Below are 25,013 nucleotides of genomic sequence, written 5' to 3' on the forward strand. Positions count from 1 at the left end.
CATAGGGACAGGAAGGCTGACGTATCGGGCCTAGACCCTTCTTCAGAAATGATTTCTGAAGAAGGGTCTAGGTCCGAAACGTCAGCCTTTCTGCTCCTCTGATGCTGCTTGGCCTGCTGTGTTCATCCAGCTCTACACCTTGTTATCTCAATGCCTGGAACATACCAGTCCTCACCTTAACTGAAGTCTTGAGGTATAAGTGGTTGTGCAATAAGAAATCATAAACCTTTTGAATAAGAATTTTTACCTTTTTACGAAGATCAAAGTGGCTATTGGTGAAAGAAATGAATTAGAATGTTTTCAGTAAGAAGCAAAATAATAATTACTTTCTCGGACCTGTCTCCAAAGAAGTTTGCCTTCCTTGCATTATTTCTACTGTGGTAATGAGACATGAATTATTTCATAAGTGTTAATGTGATTCAGATGAACCTTTCCCACCCAATTTCTTTTCTTTTTGATTGCATACATGAAATCACTGCAAGGCTAACATTTATTTCCCATCTCAAATTTCATTTGAGAAGGAAGTGGTGAGTAGCCTACTTGTGTTTGTTTTATCCTTTGATGGAATATGGGCATTATTAGCAAGGGACTTGGGTCTCTGTAATACTATTCCTGTGAAATTACCACAACCCCACAGAATCACAAAAATTGCATGCTCGTGATGGACCCACAGTGCTGTAATGTAGGGAGGTCTAAGATTTTGAAGCAGCAATGACGGAAGAATGACATTATATTCCTAAGTCAAGATGGGGGTGAAATTCTCCAAGGTTCCTGAGACAACACCTTCCAAAGCTGCAACAACTACCATTTAGGAAGAAACAGGCAACAGATACATGTGAAAACAGTATCTGCAAGTGCCCCTCCAAACTTGTGTCAGTCTGGACTTGGAAATATGCCATCATTCCTCCAGTGTCATTGGATCAAAATCATGGAACTCTCTAACAGCATTTTGGGTGTACCTGCACTAAACAGATTGCAGGTCAGCAGCTCCTTCTCAAGGGCAATTAGGGATCAGCAATCAGCCAGTGATGCCCACAGTCCCTGAATTGATAAATAAAAAACTTTGCAGGTGATGATTGTCCTATCCAGGACCTGTTGCCTTTGTCCTTTTAGGTGGTAGAGGTTACAGGTTTTGGAAGGTACTGTTAAAGATGCCTTTGGTAAGTTATTGTGTGGCATCTTGTCAATGGTACACTTTGCAAGCACAGTGCACTGATAGTGAAGACAGTGACTGCTTAAGGTGTAGAAATGGAAACCTCTCTCTCTACCCATGGAGCAGATGAAAAAGTAGAACTATTGAAAACAACTCAGAATGTCATTTTTTTCAGTCCAGTTTCTAGCACATAAATCCACATTGATCAAGTGGACTTCTTTGTCTTTGATACTGTTGAGTTTCTTGAGTATTATTGGAGTTGCACTCATCCAGGCAGGTGGGGAGAGTATTTCATTCCAATCCAACTTGTGTCTTGTTGATGGTGGGTAGGCTTTGCGGATTCAGGAGATGAATTACTCACTGCACAAATCCCAATCTCTGCCCTACTTTTGTTGCCACAGTACTTATATGACTAGTGAAGTCATGTTTCTGATCAGTGGAGTACCCAGCATGTTGATGAGTGATGCCTTCGCAGTGGTAATGCTGTTGAACATTAAGGGGAAGCAGTTAGAAATACTCTTGATGCAAGTGGTCATTATGTTGCCCTTGTGTGGCCCAAACATTAAGTTCCATTTATTAGCCCAATCCTGAATGCTGCCCAGGTGTTACTGCATGTGAACACACACTACTTCACTGTCAGAGGGAGTGCAAATGGAACTGAACATTGCACAGTCATTAACAAACATCCCTACTTCTGACCTCATGAAGGGAAGTTTGTCGATGAATCAGTTGAAGCTAGTTGAACCTAATACACTGTCATGAGGAACTCCTGCAGCAATATCCAGGGATACAATGATTGGCCTTCAAAAACAATCATTTTCCTCTATACTCAATATGATTTAAGCCATTGTGGAATTTTCCCTATGATTCCCATTGAATGAAATTTTGCTGGTGATCCTTAATACCATACTCAATCACATGTTGTCTTGATGTTGAGGACAATTAGGTTTATTCACCTCTGGAATTCAGCTATTCTGTGTACATTTGGACGAGGCTGAATGCATGTTTTTACCAAAATAAAACTGAATGTTCTTAAGACCCATAGTGTTTGCCATATCTAGTACTTTAAGTAATCTTTTGATATCATATGGAGTGAATCCACTTGGTTAAAGTCTGTGATGTATGATTTGGGGACCTGAGGAGGATTAGTGGATGAATCATGAAATCAGCAGATGATCCACTTGAGGATGTTTGTAAATGTTTTGGTCGTCTTTTTCATTCATGTGTGCAGCTCCACTATGATTGAGGATATGAATGTTTATGAAGCCTCTGACTCCTGTTAAATTTTTAGCAGTCCACCACCATTCCCGACTGGTATGTGGGTGGGACAACTGAGCATTGATTTGATTCATTGGTTGTGGAAGAAAAATTAACTGTGTTCGATTTTGGGTGAATGTTATCCCCTGCTGGATTTTCCTCTGCCCAGGCAACACTTTTCATCGATACGTTGCTGGTAAGAAAAATATTGGCCTTCTGCTTTTGAGTGGTAGGCAGTCCTTGCAACATGGATGAAGGATCCTATGATTAGGAGCCATTTAAAGCCATCCATCTGTACTTTTAAATCATTTAATATTTCTGATGTTTACTTCAGAATTGTTGAATATGGTTGCGTGATATAATATTGCTAATATTCAGTCTTGTCAATTCAAATTGTTTCAAGTTTTAAACTCATAAGAGATCACATGGACCAATAGATGTTTGACTGATGAATAATATAAACTATTGTTTTATTCATTGTAACAATACAGGATCAGTTTGCACCATTAAAATGGTGTTTTATAACCACAATCTCTGTGTGACTGTTTTGCATTACATGAGCTGAATACCTTTGAAATGACACACACATGCAGGCAGTTATTAAGTGCTTACTCAGCAGTTCTAGTGAGGATGCGATTACATTGCTTTTTGAACAGCAGTTGAAGAACTAAATCCGCATCTTAAACTACAACATTTCCATTCACATTTCACCTTGAATACTAAGCAAGGACAGCCAGAAGTTTTTAAGATGGCTTTCCTGAAAGAACTTTGTTCTGATGATGCTGCTGCATCATTGCATCGAGCTTTAAATGGAAACTAGGATTGTTAAAGAGGTGTTTCCCACCTGAAAGATGCCATTAGCGAATTGCATCCAGAAACACAATTTTCTGAAGTACCCAGTTGTTTTACATAGAAACAGTTTGGGGCCACGAGTTGTATAACCTTATTTCACTACACCCTACTTTAAATATTCTTTCTTTGCCATCACATAAGAACTGTATACATATATTATCATTGCATTTACTTGGACCATGCCTTATTCCCTAAGATATTAGACAGAAGCCCTGCTTGTTGGACTCTGTAACTAGCAAATATTTGGAGTCTTTAAAAAAAAAGTGAACTAATCATTTTTACATTCACAACAAACCTTCGTGACCAGTTTCCATATTTATGAAATCCTGCAGGTGTCTGTTACTTATGTATCATATTCAAGTTCTTTAGGACTTATTGTGAGATGCATATGGTTCTTTTTCCTTGCACTGTGTGGCCATATTCTTTGTTAAAGCCATTTTGTATTTAATTTGCTTTGAAAATGCCTTTAAGCATTTTCAGAAAACATTAAGAATTTAAACCGTGTTAAAAGTAAACTCTCAGGATAATGCAAAGCATTTTGCAACCATTGAACTACATTTGAATTTAACTTTGCCTGTCCGAATAGGTTTCAGTTCAACACCTCATCCAAAAGACAATACTCTGTCAATATGACACTGATGTGTTCATCTAGATAATTAGCTTATTCTTTCAATGAGACTTCAGCCCGTGTAAGCATGCTACCAGCTGAGTCCAGCTAGTACTCAAAACCATACACAGTAGTGTCATAACATGATACCTGACAACTTGCTGCATAAGAAAAAATGTTTCCATGTATTGGATGTGGTTCATTTTTGTCCATCAGCTTAAATCTACCTGTTCTGGTTGCTGTCTTTTGGGCCACAAGAAACGCTTTTATTTACACAACAGAATATGTACATGATTTTGAACATCTTCATCCGATTCCCTCTTGACATTCTAAGGACAGCAATCCCAACTTTGCCTAATCCCTCCACATACCTGAAGTTTCTTGTCCACTGTACCTCATCATGTCTGTACCATTTCCAATGTTTTGCCATGTTTTCTGAAGTGTAGTGCACAGAATTGAACACAACACCTCAGCTAAAGTATAACCAGTGTTTTATAAAATGTTACCATAATTCCCTTGTTCTTTTTGATGTAGACAAGGATGCTGTATGCTTTATTTAACCAGCTGTCCCAACTTGTCTTGCCATGATTGTGCCCATTTCACTGGTTTGTACAACCTCCACTAAATTTCCAAGTTTTGTTGTCATCTAAAATAATAATTGTTATATCAAAGTCCATGCCAAAAGCAATAGTCCGAATTCCAAACATGGGGAGCACGACTGTATATTTTCCTCCAGCCTGAAAAACAATTGTTTGTCACTCAAAGATAGCAAGAACTGCAGATGCTGGAGTCAGAGATAACACAGTGTGGAGCTGGAAGAACACAGCAGGCCAGGCACCGACCTGAAATGTCAACTTTCCTGCTCCTCTGATGCTGCCTGGCCTGCTGTGTTCTTCCAGCTCCAATCTGTTTGTCCCTGTTTTTCTCCTATCAGCCCCTTAGCCAATTTTGTATCCATGCTTAATCCCTACGTTTTAATATTGTTAACAAGCCACTGTTATGGTAGTCTATCAAAGGTCTTTTGAAAATCCATATACACAATAATAGCCATACTGCACTCATCATTTCTTGATTAACAAATTCCATCAAGTTAGCCAAACGTAAGTTGCCTTTGACAAATCCATGCTAACTTTCATTTATTAGCCCATACTTTTTCAAGTTTATTTAACAGCTTCTCCAGGACTAGTGACAACCTGACTAGCCTGTCATTGTCAGGTTTAACCCTCGCCCCGTTTTTTTTTTCCCAATTGGTGTAACACCTAGGATTTTTGCAGTCCCCTGGCACTCCATCTGTATCAAAGGAAAACTAAAAGACTATGCCAAAGCCTTCACAATTTTCATTGTTACTATCTCCATTAACCTGGAACGCATCCCATCTAAACAAGGATATTTTTCTCTCTCTCGGTGTACTGCCAGCTCTTTTGCTATATCCTCTTTATATATTTCATCCCATTGAACACGCTGTACCTTCTTCTTACTGCTGGATTAGAAGCATCTTGGAAATCTTGTGGTGAAATGATAGATTCCCTGCCTCTGAGCAAGAAGCTCCAGGACCAAGTTCCTAACAGGACTGTTGACCGCAGAAGGAAGGTTCATGATGCATTTCAATGAACTGACAGTCAGCCTGGGAATCAACCCACCTCTTAACCACTATTCCCGGAAGGGAAATGAGAGTGTGAGAAGATGGGCTTAACAAAACAGAATTCTCTTCTCCAGTACAGACCAATGAAAAATCTTCACTTATAATCTTGGGCATGCCTTCAGCCTGCACAAATGTCTTGATTGTCTTTAAACACTCCTTTGTTTTTGAGTCCAGATTTTTTTTTGAATTTATAAGTTTATAATAGATGTTTGACCTCCCTTTTATGTCAGCTGCTAATCTAGATCCCAGATCTCTCTTTCCTGCTTGATCTGCAGAAGGAATGGGAGAGGGTCACGCGGCCAGGCAGAGGGACATGAGGCTGAGGTGGCAGCATTCTCTTGCAGGCTTCCTCTACCAGGACCTCCAGTGCCACAGGAGAGAACCTAGGTGCCTTGTCCTTCAGTGATTGAACCAACCTGCAATTAGCCAGTGTGTGCCAAACTGAGCATTCCATACCTTTCGTGGAAGTTGGTGCTGAGCAGCCCACTTGTACACTTCCCCACAACAAATTGTGTCTACTCAGCACTTGTGTGCCGTCAGATTTCCAGTTACATCTGAGTCATGATAAGCATCAAATTGGCCAAAAAACTGTGTGCTAAGTCTGAGCTGTCTCACTACCTGTTGCTATCAGTATTGTATCCACTTGACACTTCTTTTCACCTTTTGGTATGAATAAACACTATACTTTTGTCATCCTGGATGTCATTTCTTTCCATTGTAGTTATGCATCTTTTCTGAGTGCAAATCATTGCGTCTTTTAAGGCCACCCATTACTCAATTTCTATTTTGCCTTCCAAGCTTTGATTCCAGTCCATGTGGATAGATCTGTTAATGTCACTGAAATTAGCCCTTCCCGAGTTGTATATTTTTACTTTGGATTATTCATTGCACATTTTGATAACTTCTCAGAACTTAATGATGTTATGATCACTGTTTGCCATGTGTTCCTTGCTGTCACAAACTCTGTTTGTTTCACTTCAGTCCCCAGAACCATATCCTGGGGACTGTTTCCTTTCTTACTGTACTAGGATCTCAGCGATCAAGTTCTGTTGTACACATTTCAGAAACACCTTCCAATCTTCGTCCTCTATTGGGCTAGGTAGAGTTTCCCCTCCCCATTTTCACTATAGTTATTGAATCTTTCAATTATTCGTCTGTATCTCGTTTGCGCTATTTGATAGCTTATCCTTTCAGACCTTTTGTCTTCATTCCATATTTACCAAACCCCGCAATACATGATGATATTGTATTCACTCATTCTTGCTGCATTTTGGGTTGTAAGCATAACTTATTTTCCTAAGACTTTCACTTCCACTACCAGACAAATCTCAAATTAACATAACCCATTTTTGACTGCTTCTAGGATTTTTTAAGTAAAACTAGAGCAGCAACTACTTGAGCAGCAACAGCAAACATGCTGTAAAGTGGATAAATATTTTGGTCGTACTGTCACTGTGCTCTGTAATTACTGTATAATGACATAATTGCATGGTTACTTAATAAAATTATTGAATTTATATTGTGCAAGAACCTGCTTTTATTGGGAGGTAGCCCAGTCAATCCATTTTTTTTCTGGATGGGGACAATTATTCATTATAAGTGGAAGTAAGTGTGACTATTCTCTTTTTTAAAAAATCTATTCTTTCACAGAATGTGGGCATTACTGGCTGGGCCAGCCTTTATTGTCTATTCCTAACTGCTCCTAAGAAGGTGGTGTTGAATCACCTTCTTGAACCACCGCAGTTTATTATGTGGGTACACACACAGTGCTGTCATATTGATGGACTGAAAACTTTGCTGAAGTGTGTGAAGGCGATCTTTACCCAAGGGATGAAGATTCAATACTGCTGTGGTAACGATTTTTTGGAATTAGTTTCAGAACGTGGTGCTAGTCATACTAATTAATATTTATAGCTGCTATAAGAAATTGTTTCCTCATAAGTGTATTTGCTCAGAATTGTATTTGTGTGGCCCATGTAGGCTAAGCAAAGAAGCGGCTACTACGACAGTAACCAGTAATAAGTGGGGGTAAAATTAATCCTTTACTGCAGACATTTGAGAGAGGAAGCCTTCCTTTGTGGCCCACTGTCTCTATTGATTTTGTTCGCCACAATAGTATCACTTATCATTGTTGTCCGATGTCTGTTAATTCAAGGATGACATCTACTCAGGGTTGTGAGTTTCTGACATGGGTCTTCAAGTGACTGATCAGGACAATTCTTAACTCCCAGATCTTTGGGTGTATGAGCAGGAAATTCAGTGGGGTCCTGAATGCAGGATTTGCTTCCTTTTCTTTCTGCTTCAACATTAAGGGGTTTAGAGTGCCATCCAGACAGCGTCTATCCATTGTATTTGGTTTTGCACGATTACAAACCATATGAATTAGGAACAGGAATAGATGTTTGGCCCCTTTGAGCCTATCTTGCCATTCATAAGATCACAGTCTCAACTCCACTTTCCTACGATCCCCTGAGACTGACTGTAACCAATGTTTGCCTGAATGCTTGTAGAGCTGGCTTCAAGAAGGTCATTAGCACTTGGTCATTAATACAATTGTAATTCCTCCTTCTGTAGGCTCACTCTGGAGGTTATCCATGAGCGTTCTAACATAGCAAGGTGGAAAATAAAATAATTTCTTTCTGAAAATCACGAAGACGGTGGTCCTGGAGAGTGTTATCCCCTAACCAGGAGCAAGGGGGCAGCCAATTTTTTAGAGCACTTTTTCCAGCCCCTTCCCCATTTGGGGTGAGTAAAGGGCCCCCTGAAGGACTACTCAATCGTAGGTACTGCTGCCCAAAGACACCTCTATCCGATCACAGCTGGCTATCTATCTTCATACATGTTTCTTGTATGTGCAGCTTCTTGACTGGGGTCTCTCACTTTCACAGGCCTTTTTCTCATCAATTCTTTATCACCACAGAACTTGGCAGTTGGACTCTCTTCTCATTTGTTTGTCCGCTTTTATTGTCCATCTTAATTGCCCAGCATGCAGCGAAGATGCAACCACGTTGCCATGGATCTGAAGTCATATGTAGGCCAGTGCAAATCTGAGCAATTATGGGTGGGCAATAAATGCTGGCTAATCCAGTGGTGGCCCACATCCAATGAATATATTTTTTAGAAAAGCTTGCACTTTAGTTTGGTTAATGCTGCACTCACTGTCCACATGATCCTGGCAGTTGGTGGGCAGATTTTGATGATGTGTCAAACTGCAATGACTGGAACAACCGTTCTGTAACCTTGTTCTGCCTTTGCAACCCTGTGAGATGCACAGTCTTCCTTCACCTGCACTTCCACTGAAGACAGTTTGAACTGCAGTTTAGCTCACACTTCCCTGCATCAAGCTAGCTTCCATGGTTGGCCCTACCAGGAACAAGAAGCTTCTAATTGTATCCTTCGAGGGATCATCTGAGTACATAAAGCTCTCCACCACTTTGAGGTACCAATCTATGGAGGTTGCTAATTAAGAGTGAGACTTTGAAGCCTATAATCCTGAATTTAGAGGGCACCTGTGGCACAGTGGTAGCATCCCTACCTATGAGGCAGGAGGCCCGGGTTCAAATCCCACATGCTCTAGAGGCATGTAATAACATCTCTGAACATCTCTTGTTTATATAATGTATTATCCTGAATGACTATGCATAAGATACAGAGGAGGAGGAAAAATGACAGTGTGTAAGTTAATAATGTGGAAAATGATGCCTAACAGAAAAAAATCCTTCTTCTCTGTCTGGTAAATCTTTCTCCACAATGCCATCTTCCTGAGAAAAACTTCAAATGACATTTCATTACTGCTGCTGTAAGACACATCTTCAAGTAACAGCAAGATAACACGCTGAGGAGCTGCACTGCACAGCAGAAAAGTACAGAGTCAGCAAGTTCTATTGATTAAGAACTAACCTTAAAGTGGCTCTCTGAGCATGTGGATAGACTGTGGTATGGGAAAAAATTGTCACAAGTTGATTTGTAGATCTAAATGAAGCAACCTTCACACTGACTTTTGAAAAATGTAATAAAATACAAGGGAACTGCTGAAGTATTTCATCAAATGTCAACAGCTTTCTTAAAAAAAAGGAAAATCTGTATGCAGTTGGAGGTCCCTTATTTGCACAAATCCTTTTTATTTGGAGGTTGGTAGTTTTGAGTGTTTGGAGAAAAATGCAATAATTAAGCCATTGTCTAATTTTCCCATATGCTTGAGAAAGAAAATTAATTAAATATACAAGTGTTGCTCTTTGGACCGTGGTCTCATTTACAGCATGGGCCATAAATTAGGCAGAATAAATACTTCAATGTGTCGGCAGTAGGGATGCTACGTCAGAGCCGCTCGAAGGCTGGTGGGTGGAGAGCAGAGTGTTTCTTGATAATGATAGTCACGTCTAGGTCTGTCTGGTAACCAATGGAAACCAGACATGATGTAACACCAGGATGAACTTGAACTTGGGGGACTTAAAAAGGGAACAATAGACCAGAGTAATCAATAAAGCATATTTCTGTGAAGGATTACAGCACTGCTCTTGGGTAACCTTGCCTGCCAGGCAGTGAATAGTAAAGAGTGGGAAAGAGCCTTGTTTTAATTTAAGAGAATGGGCAGAAGCACTGCAAACTAACACACTGCAGTAAAGAGGGAAGCAAGGTGCTGTGTTCAATTGCACCCCCTGCTGACAAAAGCTGGTAATATTTTACACGGGACATGGCTTTTTAATTAAGAATGCTTGTAGTACCACATCTTTCACTTTAAGCTGCATTCATTTTTGTAACTGTAAACCCCATTTTTAGAAAAGTTGTCCAAGCACACATTATGCATGTTTCTTTATTTCCCTTTGGGTTTCAGAGAGTTCACTTTTAAATGTTAGAGATGTTTTCATAGGGCTGTAAAATATGGTGACAAAGTACGGAGATAATTAAATAAATGCATTACATATGTTGGTTAAAGTTTTAAAGGAGCTTGGCTTTTTTTAAAAAAAAGTACATAAAACCTAAAAATTTTCAACTGTGTAAAAAGAAGAGTTAAATAAAATATGCTTTATTGGCCGTAAACCACTTCCTTAAAAATACACAAATGCGCACTTCTTTTCTTTTAAGAATAATGCATTAAATTTAAAATGCTGTATTAGTAATTTTTTTCCCTTAAACTGTACTTCCTTATTGGGTAACAAAGGAATATAAATGGCAAGATTGAACACCAACCTTCAAAGCATATATACTAAATGCCAGACAAAAATAGAAATTGCTGGAAAAGCTCAGCAGATTGGCAGTGTCTGTGGAGAGAAATCAGTTAATGTTTTGTGTCCAGTGACCCTTCCTCCAAAACGTTCACTCTGATTTCTCTCCACAGATGCTGCCAGACCTGCTGAGCTGATCCAGAAACTTCTATTTTTGTCTGATTTACAGTATCCGCAGTTCTTTCAGTTTTTATTTTATAATAAATGCCAGCCAATTGCTATTCTGCTGAAGCTACTGTATTCCCTTCACATAGAGTTGCTAATTGATGCTGGTGTGCATTAAGATCTGTGCACTCCTCTGATGTTGAATACAGAACCTTCCACTTTCAACGTTTTCTAGCACAGACAATATGGTAGTATAATGGTTATGTTACTTGTAATCCACTATCTAGATTTATAGGACATGTGTTCAGATTCCACCATGATGGTTTAGGAACTTGAATTCATTTTTTTCAAAGAAATCTGTGGGAAAGCTGGTGTCAGTGTTCCAAGATTATTCAACAATCCGACCACTTCAAGCAAAACTTCTGCCATTCTATACAGCCTGGATCATTTGTAAATCCAGCACTCTGTAGTGACCCATGCAGTTGTATTAAACTTCTAAAAACATATACTGTAATGGTTCAAGAACAAGATCAGCCACCAACTTCTTAGGGCAACAAAGGATCGATAGCATATGTTAGGCAAAAATGTCCAAATCTTGAAAGTGTATAACAAAATAATCCAGAGTTTCTTTGAAGTGAGTATTATGTCGTAGACACTGAATTATCCACATGGCCTAACACAAAGTGGAAATCTGCAGGTCTGTAATATATGATGAAAGTTTTGTGAAGTTATCATAATATCACCTCCCTAATGACCTGTTCCTCAATTCATTGCTCCTAAGCTATACTTACTATGAAGACTTCTGACACCATTTGTTTCGTGTAAAACAGGAATAACTATTGAAACATACTTTACAAAATTCTAGGAATGGCAATGATGCAAACACCTAAAACCACAAACCAACTATGCAGACTATTACCCCAAAATCCCCCTTTTCTCCCATGTTGGCACTTAAACCTGACAGCGATGATAAAAGGTTAGTAGTGGAGGTTAGATATTAGATTAAAGATTGAAAGAGAAAAAGGTGGTAAATCACATGGCTGGACTCAGAATATTTGAATCTCAGGCTAGCAGTTCCAACCTCCAAATGTGCTAAACCCTTCTGAGCAGCTTTGTGACAGTTTGGTGATGAAAGAGCTTAAACCTTTGATAGAGTTGTTGAGTTTGTTTGGCTCCTTCTTATGGGCAGTCTTCTTGCGGTATGCTAACAATCAGGCACACACAACATGGCTCCTCATTGAAAATGGTCTTCCGGATTGACCTTTACTGCTCCACTCACTGTTATCTGTTCCATGCTTCAAGCAGTGTGCCAGTGGTTCCTTACCAAGCGGACACTCGCGGTATGTTTCCTGTCTGGGAGCAATCCTTTCCAGGACCTCACTGCTCAAGCTCAAGCCATTAAATGAAAACATAGGGCTAAGGGGTTTGGCTTCATAACTGCAGCCCCTTGTTTTCCCCTCCAGATTGTAACCTTTCTCACCAGTCGTTTTTGACCTGTAGCATTCCTTCTTAGCTTTGTATGGATTTCTATGGCATGGGAATTCCCGATTAGAGCTGACTCCGGCTGGCTTCAAAGTCATCTTCTCAGCAATGGGCGGGGGTGATGGGAGGGTGGGGAGGGGGAGGGGTAGATGCTGGACTGATTTATAAAACTTATACAGAATAGATAAAATGAATAAGTTATCTTAAATAAGTTGATTTAAAAAAAAAATTGGCCTTAGAGTTGGTTACAGAAGGAGAATCTTTGCTAGAAAGAATAGATAGGGTTAGAACAATATTCATAGTCAAAAACTCATCTGGGCTGCATTTCATGGGGACAGCAGTAGTTCTGAAGGCAGACCAAAAAAAAACAGGGGCAACGCCACGAGTGCCAGTCAGGCAGACCCCAGCAAGGGGGGAGGAGGAGGATGTGCACGGGTCTGATGTTGGGGACATGATGTGGTTTTTCAGCACGGACTAGTGTTGTTGAACAGTCTCCCACTTAGTGAAGGGGCTCCTTCGCCTGCCCTCCAACGCACTCCACCCCATGCCTTTCTTTCCAATTCTAAGGTACCTCCACCCCTGTACACCATTTCTCATCTCACTCTCATGCATTGGATTAAATCCTTTCAAAAAAGGGCAGCTCTGATTCAGACAAAACAGATAATACTGTTAACCATTGGTGGGTGAACACTTTGTTGTCTGCAGTCACTTGTACTAGTTATGGGCTCAATGTTTCTCAGGGAAGAAGAAGATTAGCAGGCAACATGATAAAGGTTATCAATTAGGAAGAGTTTCAATAATAAGTTATATCACTGGATCAGTGATGCAGAGACCTGACCTAATATTCTAGAGATATGTGTTAGTAGTTGGTGGAATTTAAGTTCAATTAATAAATCTGGGATATAGATATTGTTAATCAAACTGTCATTGACGCACCTCTGGAGTCAGTGGAAGTTGAACTTCCTTCATGCTCAGAGGTCGGAACACTACTACTGCATCACCCTCTAAATCTAGGATACATGCTGGTCTCAGTATTGGTTCTCATGACAACTATCACTGATTGCTGCAAAAACCCGCATAGTTGACTCATATCTTTTAGGGAAGGAAATCTGCTGTCCTCACCTGGTCTGGTTTATATGTAACTCCAGTCCCACTGCAATGTGGTTGATTCTTAATTGGCTTCTGAAATGGCCTCTCAAGCCATTCAGTGCAAGAGGAATTAGGAGTGGGCAAAAAATACTGGTTTTGCCAGCGACACCTACATCCAATCAAAGAATAAGGAGAAAAAATATAGAATAGATTGTTGAAGGAGTTTGTTTTTGCAGTGTTGGAAATTAACTACCACATGGAGTGACTAAAACAGGAAGCATTGATGCATTTAAAGTGAGGTTTAATGCATTCATCAGGGAGAAAGGACTAGTAGGAAACAGGATCAGTGTAGGAAGAGGGAATTTATAATCAGAAATTTGTCCTCGAGGCAGATAGCAAAAATCGGGAAAATTGTCAGTTTCATGTGCCCACCTTAGGAAGTACCAGCTCCATGGTTACAAGACTCCAAAGAATATTTAGATGTAGCCATTACAGAGGTGGGTGTTTAAAAGTTATTGTGAAATGTTGTCCCAACTGTAAACATAAAAGGCCATGTCAAATAATAAAAACAGCCCCTTCAGCCTTCACTCCTCATAATCGCTCACACACCCTACATGCCAAGAATTTTTTCCCCTCATACAACCCCCAGAATCTGTTCTAATACATGCCCTCCTCACCAGCTCTCCCATGAACCATATGTACTCCATTGCAAGGGATAGCACTTTCACACCATTCACCCACCATGCATAGAAGCATTGAATCTGACTGACAGTTGAATATGTTAATAAAAACTTAAATGGATTCATTCATAACTGTGAGATTGATACCACAGATCAGACTCCAGAGCCACCAATCTAGCAAGGACTCAGATGTTTCAGCTCTGTCATGGTTTTCTGGACTCTAAGTTCAGGATGCAGCTAGTTCTAAAAGACAAGTTTTCAGTACTGTTATCTGCTCAGAAATGTTATGACGCACCTGAGTATCCTGTCCCTTCAGCTGTTTTATCATTGCCATGTGGAGTAAATTGAATTGCCTGAAGACTGCTTTCTGTAATGTTGTGGACCTCTGGAGGTGGATGAGATGGATCTTCTCATTGATAGTTCTGGATGAAGGTGGTTGCAGTTGCTCAGCCTTATCTTTTGCACTGATCTGTTGGACTCAGCATTTGGTGTGGATGGGGATTTTGGAGCCTCCTGCCTTAGTGGTTTAATTGTCCACCATCATTCAAAACTAGATGATGACAGAATTTCAGAGTTTCCATTTGGCCCATTGGTTGTGACTTTAACTTTTAACTTTTCAGCATGTATGTTGCAGCTTTGCCCGACTGGCACCAGACTTCTAGGTACTCCTCGTATTGCATCTGACATGCTTTCCTATATTAAATTTCATTGTTCTTCGCTCCACATAATCGATTGACCACTTTGTAACAAAATATATTTGAGTGTTTTGTCATGTTCCTACCTCAACTGATGTTTTAGGTGGGGTGTTGTTTAGGGTCTTTTTTAAAAGATTATTTTGCGCCTAAAATCCACGTTTTGCCTTCAGTGAGAAAAAAAATACCAAAAGTGTATCATCATGATGGTAATACATAGATAAATTTGACCAAGCTTGTCTGTTTGCCACCAAGTTTAAATCCTGTGAATCATTTTGGAGTATGTTTTATTTGTTAGAGACCTATTTAACATCAGACAGATGCTTCAACAAACTGGAGTGACATCAAAAAATGGAATATGGTCTCGAGAAACAAATAAAACTATACCTAGCAATCATGTAAATTTCTGTAAAGAGGACTCAAAATTTATTCGAAACTGAAGAACTTATTTAATTTGTACAGATTTCCAAAATGACAATTATCTAATAGAATGGCAATAAAAGGATTGAGGGACTGAATGGCGTCTTCCTGCACTCATGAAATTCCTCAGATTTTCCTTGCATTGCACGGTTAATATTGTTATGATGTAATAAGAATAGATACATGTGAAAGCTGAATCATAACCCTTTACCTTTCTTAGAATGTTTTTGTGAAAAAAATTGAGTGATAAAAATGTAAGATGTTTTTAATGTTTCCCAATTCAATTAATGCCTGAAAGCAAAAACTAAGTTCATAATTCCATCAGCAAGATTATCACAGTTAGGCTCTGACCTGCTATACACATTTGAAAGGGCAAAAGGTAATGGATATTCAACTCTGCTAACAGTATTCCTTTTAGGATCTTGGATAAAGTATATATAATGCACAATGTCAAAGCTCTACGCTCGTATAAAGAGCCTAGAGTCATTATTGTGAATAAAATCAATACTCTATGAATGTTTCATCTTCAACTCCAATTTAACTTCTGAAGAAATTGAATATATATTTTTGGAAAAGCTTTAAGAAGTAAGAGACTACATTTAGCGTGTTGCATGTTGCTAATTGCTATCTAATCTAATGCTATTTTTTCTTTCTTCCAGTCCTGGTACCTGGGATAAAGGCCATAGCTTCCCGCCACCCAGCAGACAGATCACCTGACCCCTTCCCAACTCTGTAACATGGGAGCAAGACATCTTCACTTCAAGCTGTGGGGGGAGGGGAGATCAATAGAATTTCAACAGAAGAAATGACATGAAACAGCATGCCTAAAGGCTGAATGATGAAGACCATAGCAATGGATTTACTTAATAAGAACTGGTCATACTCGTCATTTTTGTTACCGTGCTATTGATATGTAAGGGTCTGTTACTGAGGAACTGAAATACTTAGGCTCTGTTAGAAATTGATGAAGTGTTTTAATAGTTGAACATAGTAGGCATAGCAAGGTAGTTTCTCATACCGGATAGAAATAGTCCGTTATCACTTACTGACTGTATGATTATTACACAATTATGTAGAGTCTAACTATTTCAGCCTATCTCGAGCAAGCAGGGACCCTCAACAGGTAAAATATTAGTGAAAGATAATGAAACACACGTGTTTTGAAGTTCCATAGCTAAATCCTGCAAGATACAAAATACTGCAACATCATGGAAATAGCTAGGGCAGCTTTCTCTGCAACATATCACAAAATACAGCTCTTCTTTTTTTCCAGAAAATTAATTGAACTCAAACACAGCTATATACTGACGTACATCAGTTATCATGGCTCGAAAAGGCATCCTGAAAGGTATATAAAATTCAAATATCTCATAGCAAGAAGATTAAAATGCTGCATTCACACCAATTTTTTTTTGTTTCTTTTCTCTGACATTTAATAAGAAAAATGTTAAAAATAAGAAATCCATGCAAACTGGGGAGGATGGTCTGCTTTGATTGAAACTGACAGGAATCAATCAAAAAAGGTTTAATTTTTTTGATTAATTGAGTAAAGTGCAATTTCATTGGATAGTTAAATAACTTTGTATGATAGAGATTGTTGAAAATTCTATTTTTGTTTTCCAAGTCCTCCCACCCCAGGACTCTAAACTATCGGGGTAAAATCATAGCCTTGCAAGAAAAAAAGGGGAGCTATTTTTTGCTTTTTTTATTTTTTTTAAAATAAACTTGCATCCCTCAAGTAAACTGAAGGAAGATTTAAAAAAAAAATTAAAAAAAAGCTAATGGTGCTTTTACCAGATCATGTAAACTACATTCAAAATTATAGCTAATCGTTGTTTTAACTAAGCACATAATGGAAAATCGCCACATTGTACTACAAGTAAATTTCTTTCCAAGTTCAAAGACACAGTATGCGGATTGAGATCTTGATGAATTTATTAGTGTTCCACCTTAGAACACTGGAATTCAGATCCACACATTATATCTAAGAATCTATCCGTATTGACTTAAGCAACTTGTACATGTAAGTAATAAAAAAAACATTGCATTGAAATAGATTTTTGACCAAACAGCAAAGCAAGCCCTCATCCATGCTATGAGGTGTGCTTTGCAAATATTTAACAAACCATTTTCCCATGGTATACCAACCGTATATATTCTCTGCTTGGCTTGCCAGCCAAACAGACATTTAAAATGCATGATCTAGTGTTAGTGACTAATTTTTATATAGACAATGTAGGAAAAATGTATAGTGCATTATGACACAAGAAATATAATCCCTATTCCGGGCACTTGCCTTTTGAAACGTACTTGTTGGGCCTAAGAAAAAGGGCCTGTACTACTGTCCTATACAATCAGTAAACAGAAAGTCTTGGGAAGACACTTTTGCTCCTCACTTTTTCCCTAATGGAATAAGTTTCTTGATTTGCACGAATAATATGAAAAAATTCCGCATCAATGTGCCTTGCCCTGGATAGCAATTATACGTGGAATCATTGCACATGTTCCTATAATGTAACAATCCTCTTGGGTCTTTTCCTGGTGTAGCAATCAGAGACACTTTTTAAATGCGACATTGATGTCAGCCATTGTAAAGTTTCAACATGTAGTAAACAAATCAGTTTTGCCGCATATAGGATTAGATTTCATTGTCCTGTACGGTCAGTGCTTTTGAAATCTGTAGATGCTAGTGTATCAATATTTTTTGGATGTTGCTACGTTTTAATATTATTTGGTGTCTTCCTTTGTTTTCCCAGATATATGAAAAAATATGCAATACCTGATTTATCATGTAGAAATGCTTAGCAAGTTTTACTTTAATTTTTTTTTATTTGACCAAAGTTGGTGCTGCTGTTAACGCAGTCTGTTAGGTGTTTGTCTTGTAAATTATAAACGCTGAATGCACAGACAGAAAGGGCTCTCCTTAGAGTTGCAGTAGAACTGTGAAGCACTAAGCTGAACCCTGCTCCAACAAATTTCAGAACAGTTTGTTCACATTTGAGCCTTAAACTTTCATTCAAATCCCAGACCCATTTTTTTTCTCAGCATAGCAGACTGCAAGGAACTTGCATTCAAGAAAAATCAAAAAATGCCCATTTTATATGCACATTTGAAACTTCCAAGTTTTCAAATTGTTTACTGATTATGTATATTAAAATGATTGAAACAAGTTTCTGGATTTTGATAGGTGTCTACTAAGTGGTGAGTAAGTGTTCCACAATACTGTATTGTGTGATTGTAATTGTTCGATGTAATTTCTTGTAATCCACATCCTTAGCCTTCCTTTAGCACGTAGCTGGGCATTACATTGACATATGTGCACTATAAAGAGCAGCTTGCAGTGCTTCACAGTGAAGGAAATAGCACGGACAAACTTTTTTTGTAAGAACCTTGTTAAAAGCCAAGGTTTAAGAGTAGAATTGGTTGTACATACAAAATAATAAGTAAAAGAAATTGCACCCTGTTTTTAAAACAGTTTTAAAAAAAAAGCAATAGTTCGGGCAGTTTTTTTAAATTTTTTTTTCGTTGGTGAGTGCGATTAGTCGTGGCTGCAAAGCAAGGAAAGAAAAAAAGTTGAGCTGCCCATTCAGCAGATTTGTAATTTGTATGTTGTATAGTTGTATTAATTACACTGATTTAATCTGCCCTATTTTGTAATGCAGGAACTTTTGTAACATTGTTAAAATGAGAAAAAAAAATCTGTCAACTTAGCTTAGTGGATTTTCTGATTGTTTGTTATAAGGCAGCATTCGTAGTATTGCTATTCCTCTGGGAACTGGATTTGAGTTTAAAACTTTCCTGTTTCCTTTTTGTATGTATTTAAGTACTTTATTTTTCTTCTTCGATTGGTATGGCATATTCCTATACTTATAAAGTGTAGGCTACTGAAGAACCATTGTAAATGGATATTACATGCTGTATTTTTGAAGGTATTTGTTGTTTCAAGTCTGAAAGATGCTAGGGGAACCTGAACAAATTTAAAGTTTAAAAAGGAAAAGTTTTTTAAAAAGGTTTGAAAAAAATGATAGTGTGTAGGCAAAAGCGTAAAGGATGAAACAGACTGGGGTTGTAAGTATTATTAAGCTAAGTCTCTTCCACAGTATCAAGCAATGAACACAACAAAATGAGAATTCAGTTTCATTCTGGAGGTATAGACAGCATGTCATTTTGTAAATCCACGAGAAGTGTGATTTTTCTTTCTTTCCCGCTCCCCCTGCCCTTCCCCTTCCCCTTCCCCCCTCCACCACCACCAACCTCCTCAAGCTGGTTAAATGTTACCTTAACCCACTGAGTATTGAATTATCATTTCTAGAATGTAACCTTAGAATGTTGCCAAGGTAGAAAAAGAACAATGTTCATGTCTGCAACATCAGGTTAGAAATGTATGTTTTTGTCTTTTTTATTTGTACGAAACAATGATCATGGTTTTTTTTTGTCTGACAATAAGTCTGCAGTTCTGATTGACCGACTTCAGAGTCAAGGTTGAGCTTAGTCAAATAACAGTAGTGCCAGACTAAAAACTGCCTGAAGCGCTAGATCAGCTTTTCTTTACCAGAAAGGGAGGGAGAGGGATAAAGACCACACAAGAATAAGATTTCCTCTCAGAAGCATAGTTTGCAGAACTCAGTCAGCCCGCAGGAATATGCAAGTTCCATGACAGGTTGTCTCACCTTTTTCTTCATGCATTTTGCAGCTTTGTAGTGGCAGTGTTGTTAAAATATATACTGGACAAAAAAAAAACAGATACACAGCTTGAGACAGTTTTTTTTCCTTGTGGTGATTTTTGGAATGTCAAACAATATTACACTTTGAATTGTGTCTCTGGAAATATCTTTGATAGAAGGCCTCCATGGAACAAAGTACCATAAGAACATGACTTTGAGTTTGGCTTGATAATATAAGGAGAGCTTTAATGGCACCTGGCAGGATTCAGATGCACTAAAATTAAAAAGTCTTGTCTTGAGAGTAATGCATGCATCAGCGTTTGACAGTAAAATTCAGCTTTGCAACTGCAAACCTAGGCTGTATAACAGTTCAGCTCGTAACTTAGGAAGTCTTTTGAATAAAAAAAAGTTTAAAATCTTTCCAGCCAGTACCGAAAATTGCTTTGATGTGTAGCAGGTAACATTGAAGCTGTCCATAGCACTTAATTGTAATGAATACTGTGTCATCAACTTTATAATTAAATTTACTGTTAAATGCAAATCCATTACATGGTGCTATTACAGGCTGGCAATGAAATGTGACAACTTGGGCTCACTTCACTTGCTTTATGACAGTGTAAATGTGTAGCAGTGTTTTCTGCATGGGAACTATGCACAAAATCTATCGTTAACCTTGGTATCTATTGAGTTTACGTCAATCCTTGCCTTTTGTCATTATTATAAATGCCAGCTTTAGATAAAAGAAAGAAATAAGAATACCAGCATATTACCTGAAACATTACAAAAAGTGGTGCCTGTGAAATCTGTATTATATGAATCTTCTGAACTACAATTTTCTACAACGGTCGCCTTCGCTGTCTGTCAGAACCTTCTCCTGATGATTAAGCAAATGTAAAGTAACCATACAATATTACTGCATGCTATTCCATAATGCTTATTGAGCTGTATAAATATTACTCAAGTTTATGTTAGTCATTTTTTTTTCCTGACTTGGTTCTTGTCAGATAGTTTTAAAGATATTTCACTGAGAACACATCTGTCTATTTTTGGGGGTGTTTTCAGTATTTTTCGAGGTAATACATTTACTTTTTAAAAACATTTTCAGTATTACTTTTTTGTTTGTTTATTTTGCTTCACCCTAGGGGGTGGGCACAGTTCAAAATTTAGAAACTGTGTACCCGACAACACTTACCTGAAAGTTACCTATAAGTGGCATCGCACGCGATTCAGTTTAATTTTTTTTAATGACGTCTGTGCATTTACCGTCCCATTACTGTGCAGCAGTGCTGTTTTGTCTGGGTTAGAAGCTCCTTTCCCAACAGAAGGACTTAAAAGAAATTTAGATCTTTGGGAGCAGGTAGCACTTTAACAGGCGGGTGAATGGGTACCCGTGCCCACCCCTACCTTCACACCAGAGCACGTATTTTTAAAACGAGAAAAAGTGGCTGTTTAGTTTCATGCACGGTTGAACATTTACTTTAGATGAATTCAGTAAAAATGTTGTGCCTCTAGTACTGGCAATGATTCTGTTCTCGTGGTCATTTTTTTAAAAAAAACGTGTATGTGAAAGTATGTTATTGGTTGAGAAACACTGTGGGCATCAATTCTTACTCAACTAAATCTCTGCAAGTTTTGAGCTGGTGTGGATTAGTTTAACTCTTGTATTCAACCATAGTGCTACCACCTTCTCACATTACAATACGATTACTGGAAGCAAGTGCTGCATTTCCTATGCAACATAAAAAGGAAAATAAAATGCTAATGCTACTGTACTTTGCATTCATGTCTCATTTTTATGGTGTCTTTAGTTACAGTGGCAAGCAACATCCTACAGAAAACTGGGGCTTGGTGATGCCCGACAGGGTATTATTCCTGTCTAAGTGCATAAGCAAGTCAGGCAATGTGTGTAATGGCCTACTATATACTTTGCCAAAGTTTGAATTTAACATGCTGTGTCTCCTTGTTCTGTCTGAGCAACCATACATTTTTATGTTTCCAAACATGACCGTTCAGCTACAGTACTGACAAAATAGTTCTATTAGCACTCTATTATTACAGAGCATCCTGCTATTTAAATTGCTCATTTTCTAGATTTCTCCCTTCCATAAGATGATAATGGTGACTATAATTCATTCATTCAATGTGAATTGCTTCAAGATGTTAATGAGAAACATAAAAAACTGTTGTATAAGGGTTACTCTTTTTCCTTGCTTCTGAGGAGACCTTTTTTAAAAAATAAAAGTATAGTGATTGAGTTGATCATCTAACTTGCTTCAAAAGAAAACTTCTGCTGCCCTTCCATTCTTAAAGCACTTTCAATTCAAAGTTCACATGATATGGAGCATCTTATAATTCAGTTTCTTACTTGACCACTTACTTATTTTGATTTTTAAATCTCTTTCATGGGTTACATGGCACAGAAACAAACAGTTTGGCCCAAACAATCTGTTCCAGTATATATGCTTCATTCCAGACTCCTCTTTCTTCATCTATATCTATCATCATAACTCTCTATTCACCTCTCCCTCAGATACTTGTTATTCCCTTTAAATGCATCGTACTTTGCCTTACTTTCTTCTACAATGTTAAAGTGTAGAATTTTATTCTGCATAAATTTAATTCTGTATCTGGTATTTCTGTCTCTGTAACACATCACCATTGCCTTAGCTCATCTGCTGCTGAAATTGTCATTCGTGCCTTTGTAACGTCTGGATTTGACTAGTCCAACTCCTTCCTGCTGACTTCCCACATTTTAACTTCTGTAAACTCAATGTCACCCAAAACTCTGCTGCCTATGTTCTAACTTGTACCCTTGTGTACAGTTCGAATATATACCTCAGGGAGGAGCCTCTGACTGATATTCATTACAGAGGAATGGTTGTAGTTAGATTTTGGACATAGAGTAACTTTTTGTTCTCTATTATTATTATATGCAGTTATTTAAAATGAATGACCAATATACCCAAAGTGAATTTCTGTATGGAAATAATGAGAGGAATCTTCCATTCCCTAGGATGGTATGGAAAATGGTAAAAAATGTGGGGAAAAAATCAGAATGTTGGCATTGAGAAATAATTTCCCGTTTTCCCCTTAAGGTTTAAATAAGACTTGCAGCATTTGCATCTCATTATTAGCCCAATTTGCCTCACTTCCATGCAGCTTCCAGTTCTCCCTTTGAGAAACCTGCCAGTGCCAAATCCTGGCGTGAGTGTCAGAGCAGGCATCTGGTGGTTACAGCTTGCCATTTGCTTCTCCAGGATTTCATAGAAATCATAGAAACCCTACAATGTGGAAGCCGGCCACTCAGCCCATCAAGTCCCTTCTGTCCCTCCGAAGAGCATCCTACCCCAGTTCACAAATCCAACAAATTGTTGCAATGCTTTTACGTTTGTTCATCACTGCATCTCTACCAAGGCTCTCACCTTCACAGAACTCAGGTGAAATCCTTTCACTGTGAGTACACGACCCATGTACCTGACTTCAGGCATCTTCAATTGTATCTTTTTCTTCATCATTGTTATCATAGCTTTTCTTCTGCTGTTCTCTGGTGACAGACTCATGTCAGGCTCTCCTTGGCAGATGCTGTGTTGTTTTCCAGGGTCTGACTAGCTACCAATGCCTTTGTTGCCTGCCAACTACTGCAAATATCTTCTGGTTGCTGTAGGGTTACCAGGCTAAGCTTTTGTCTTGCTTCAGCTGAGATAAGTAGATTTCTTTAGCAAGTACTATCTAAAACACCCTATCTTCTTCATTCCTATAGCATTGGGCTCTCAGCTTCATTTATTCCCTTGCATTCATTACCATCATATAGACTTATCTATATCTTTAAGGGCTTCATTTTTGGGTTGTCACCTTGAGCCATCTCTCAGATTTACAAAGCTCATAGTGCATTAAGTACCAGTGTACATCTGTGACTTCACACTTGATTGATCTCCTTCTGCAGTCATCATTCTAACAGTCACAAACTATTTGTGATATAATCTGTTTTATGATGTAGAGTGATTCATCAGAATTATCAGCTAAAATCTATAGCCATCTTTCTATTGTTGCTTTAATTCTTTCTAGCTAAGCACATGCATGCCAAGTAATTCCGCTTCTTAGAGTATTGCTTTCCCCATACTGCATGCTTCCTCTTTTGTTTTGGTCTACATGGGCTGATCTTTTATGTGGTGCCCTCCACAGCATTTGCACCCTGTCCTCTAGGCTTTATCTTCCTGTTGGTTCTTCTGCAAATATTTATTCCTTGTTTTTTCTAATATATTGTTCTCCAGTCGGAAATATCTCTCAGCATAATGCAAAGCCTCATATGTTGTATTCATATGCTGTTCCTGATTATTTACAACCTCAGAGTTTCTGTACATCAACAGCTTTCTTGAGAGTATATTTCTCCCCTATCAACAGATGTACTCTCACGGTGGGATCTCTCATGCCTAAAACAACCCAATCTCTGATTAGGTCATCTTTCAATTGTACAAACACTCAAGATTCACCTAGATATACCAGTGTCATCACATACTGATCAATAGTCTCCCTCTCCCATGAGCTCTGGTATTGAACACACTGTTCATAAATAATTATAGTAATATGGATTTCAAAGTATACTTTCAAAAATATTCCTCCCTGGTCCTCTGAAATCTAGGCTGTAATACAACTTGTGGCACTGTTTCCCCAGCCCTGATAGCATTGTCAATCTCATTTACTCTGTTTTTATTTAATTCGGTGGTTATTTCATAGATTTGCCACACCATTGAGAGCTGAACAAAAATCAGTTCTGTCCCATTTTTCCTTTCGTTTCCATGGCAGTCTGATTCACCTGTCGCTTCAAAGCTGCAGACAATTTTAATTCTTCCTTGATTTTTTTAAACAATGGCCATCTCTCTTACTGTTTCAAAAATCCATGCAATTTCAGTTGAACACATCTGATACCATGTTGCATGTCATGTGTTTTAATGGCTGCCACAAGTTAATGTGAAAGCACTTAAAGCAGAAGTAGAGGTCACATGACTATGGCAAGTTAGGCAATACACTATGCACAGATGCATTTCTCCAAACAAATAAGAAGCAAAGAAGACCACGGAAGCTACTGAACAGACAATGTCTGGTGTGATTAGGAACAGTAATAGATTCAAATGGTTGAAGAAGCTA

The 25,013-nt window shown here is 38.4% G+C and overlaps 1 protein-coding gene across 15 annotated transcripts in view; it reads left to right on the forward strand.

Moving 5' to 3' along the window:
- The window catches only part of nfia (nuclear factor I/A), a 508,381-nt gene extending 486,741 nt beyond the window's left edge, over positions 1 to 21,640 (forward strand). For all 15 annotated transcript variants that reach the window (XM_020525466.2, XM_020525335.2, XM_020525596.2 and 12 more), the window contains one exon: positions 15,864 to 21,640. In XM_020525466.2, the coding sequence (XP_020381055.1) occupies positions 15,864 to 15,881 (18 nt within the window). In that variant the 3' untranslated portion in view covers positions 15,882 to 21,640. The remainder of the gene's footprint in view (positions 1 to 15,863) is intronic.
- Positions 21,641 to 25,013: the final 3,373 nt, after the last annotated feature.

The sequence above is a fragment of the Rhincodon typus genome, chromosome 10 (genome assembly GCF_021869965.1).
Source record: "Rhincodon typus isolate 14 chromosome 10, sRhiTyp1.1, whole genome shotgun sequence".
Classification (NCBI taxonomy): domain Eukaryota; kingdom Metazoa; phylum Chordata; class Chondrichthyes; order Orectolobiformes; family Rhincodontidae; genus Rhincodon; species Rhincodon typus.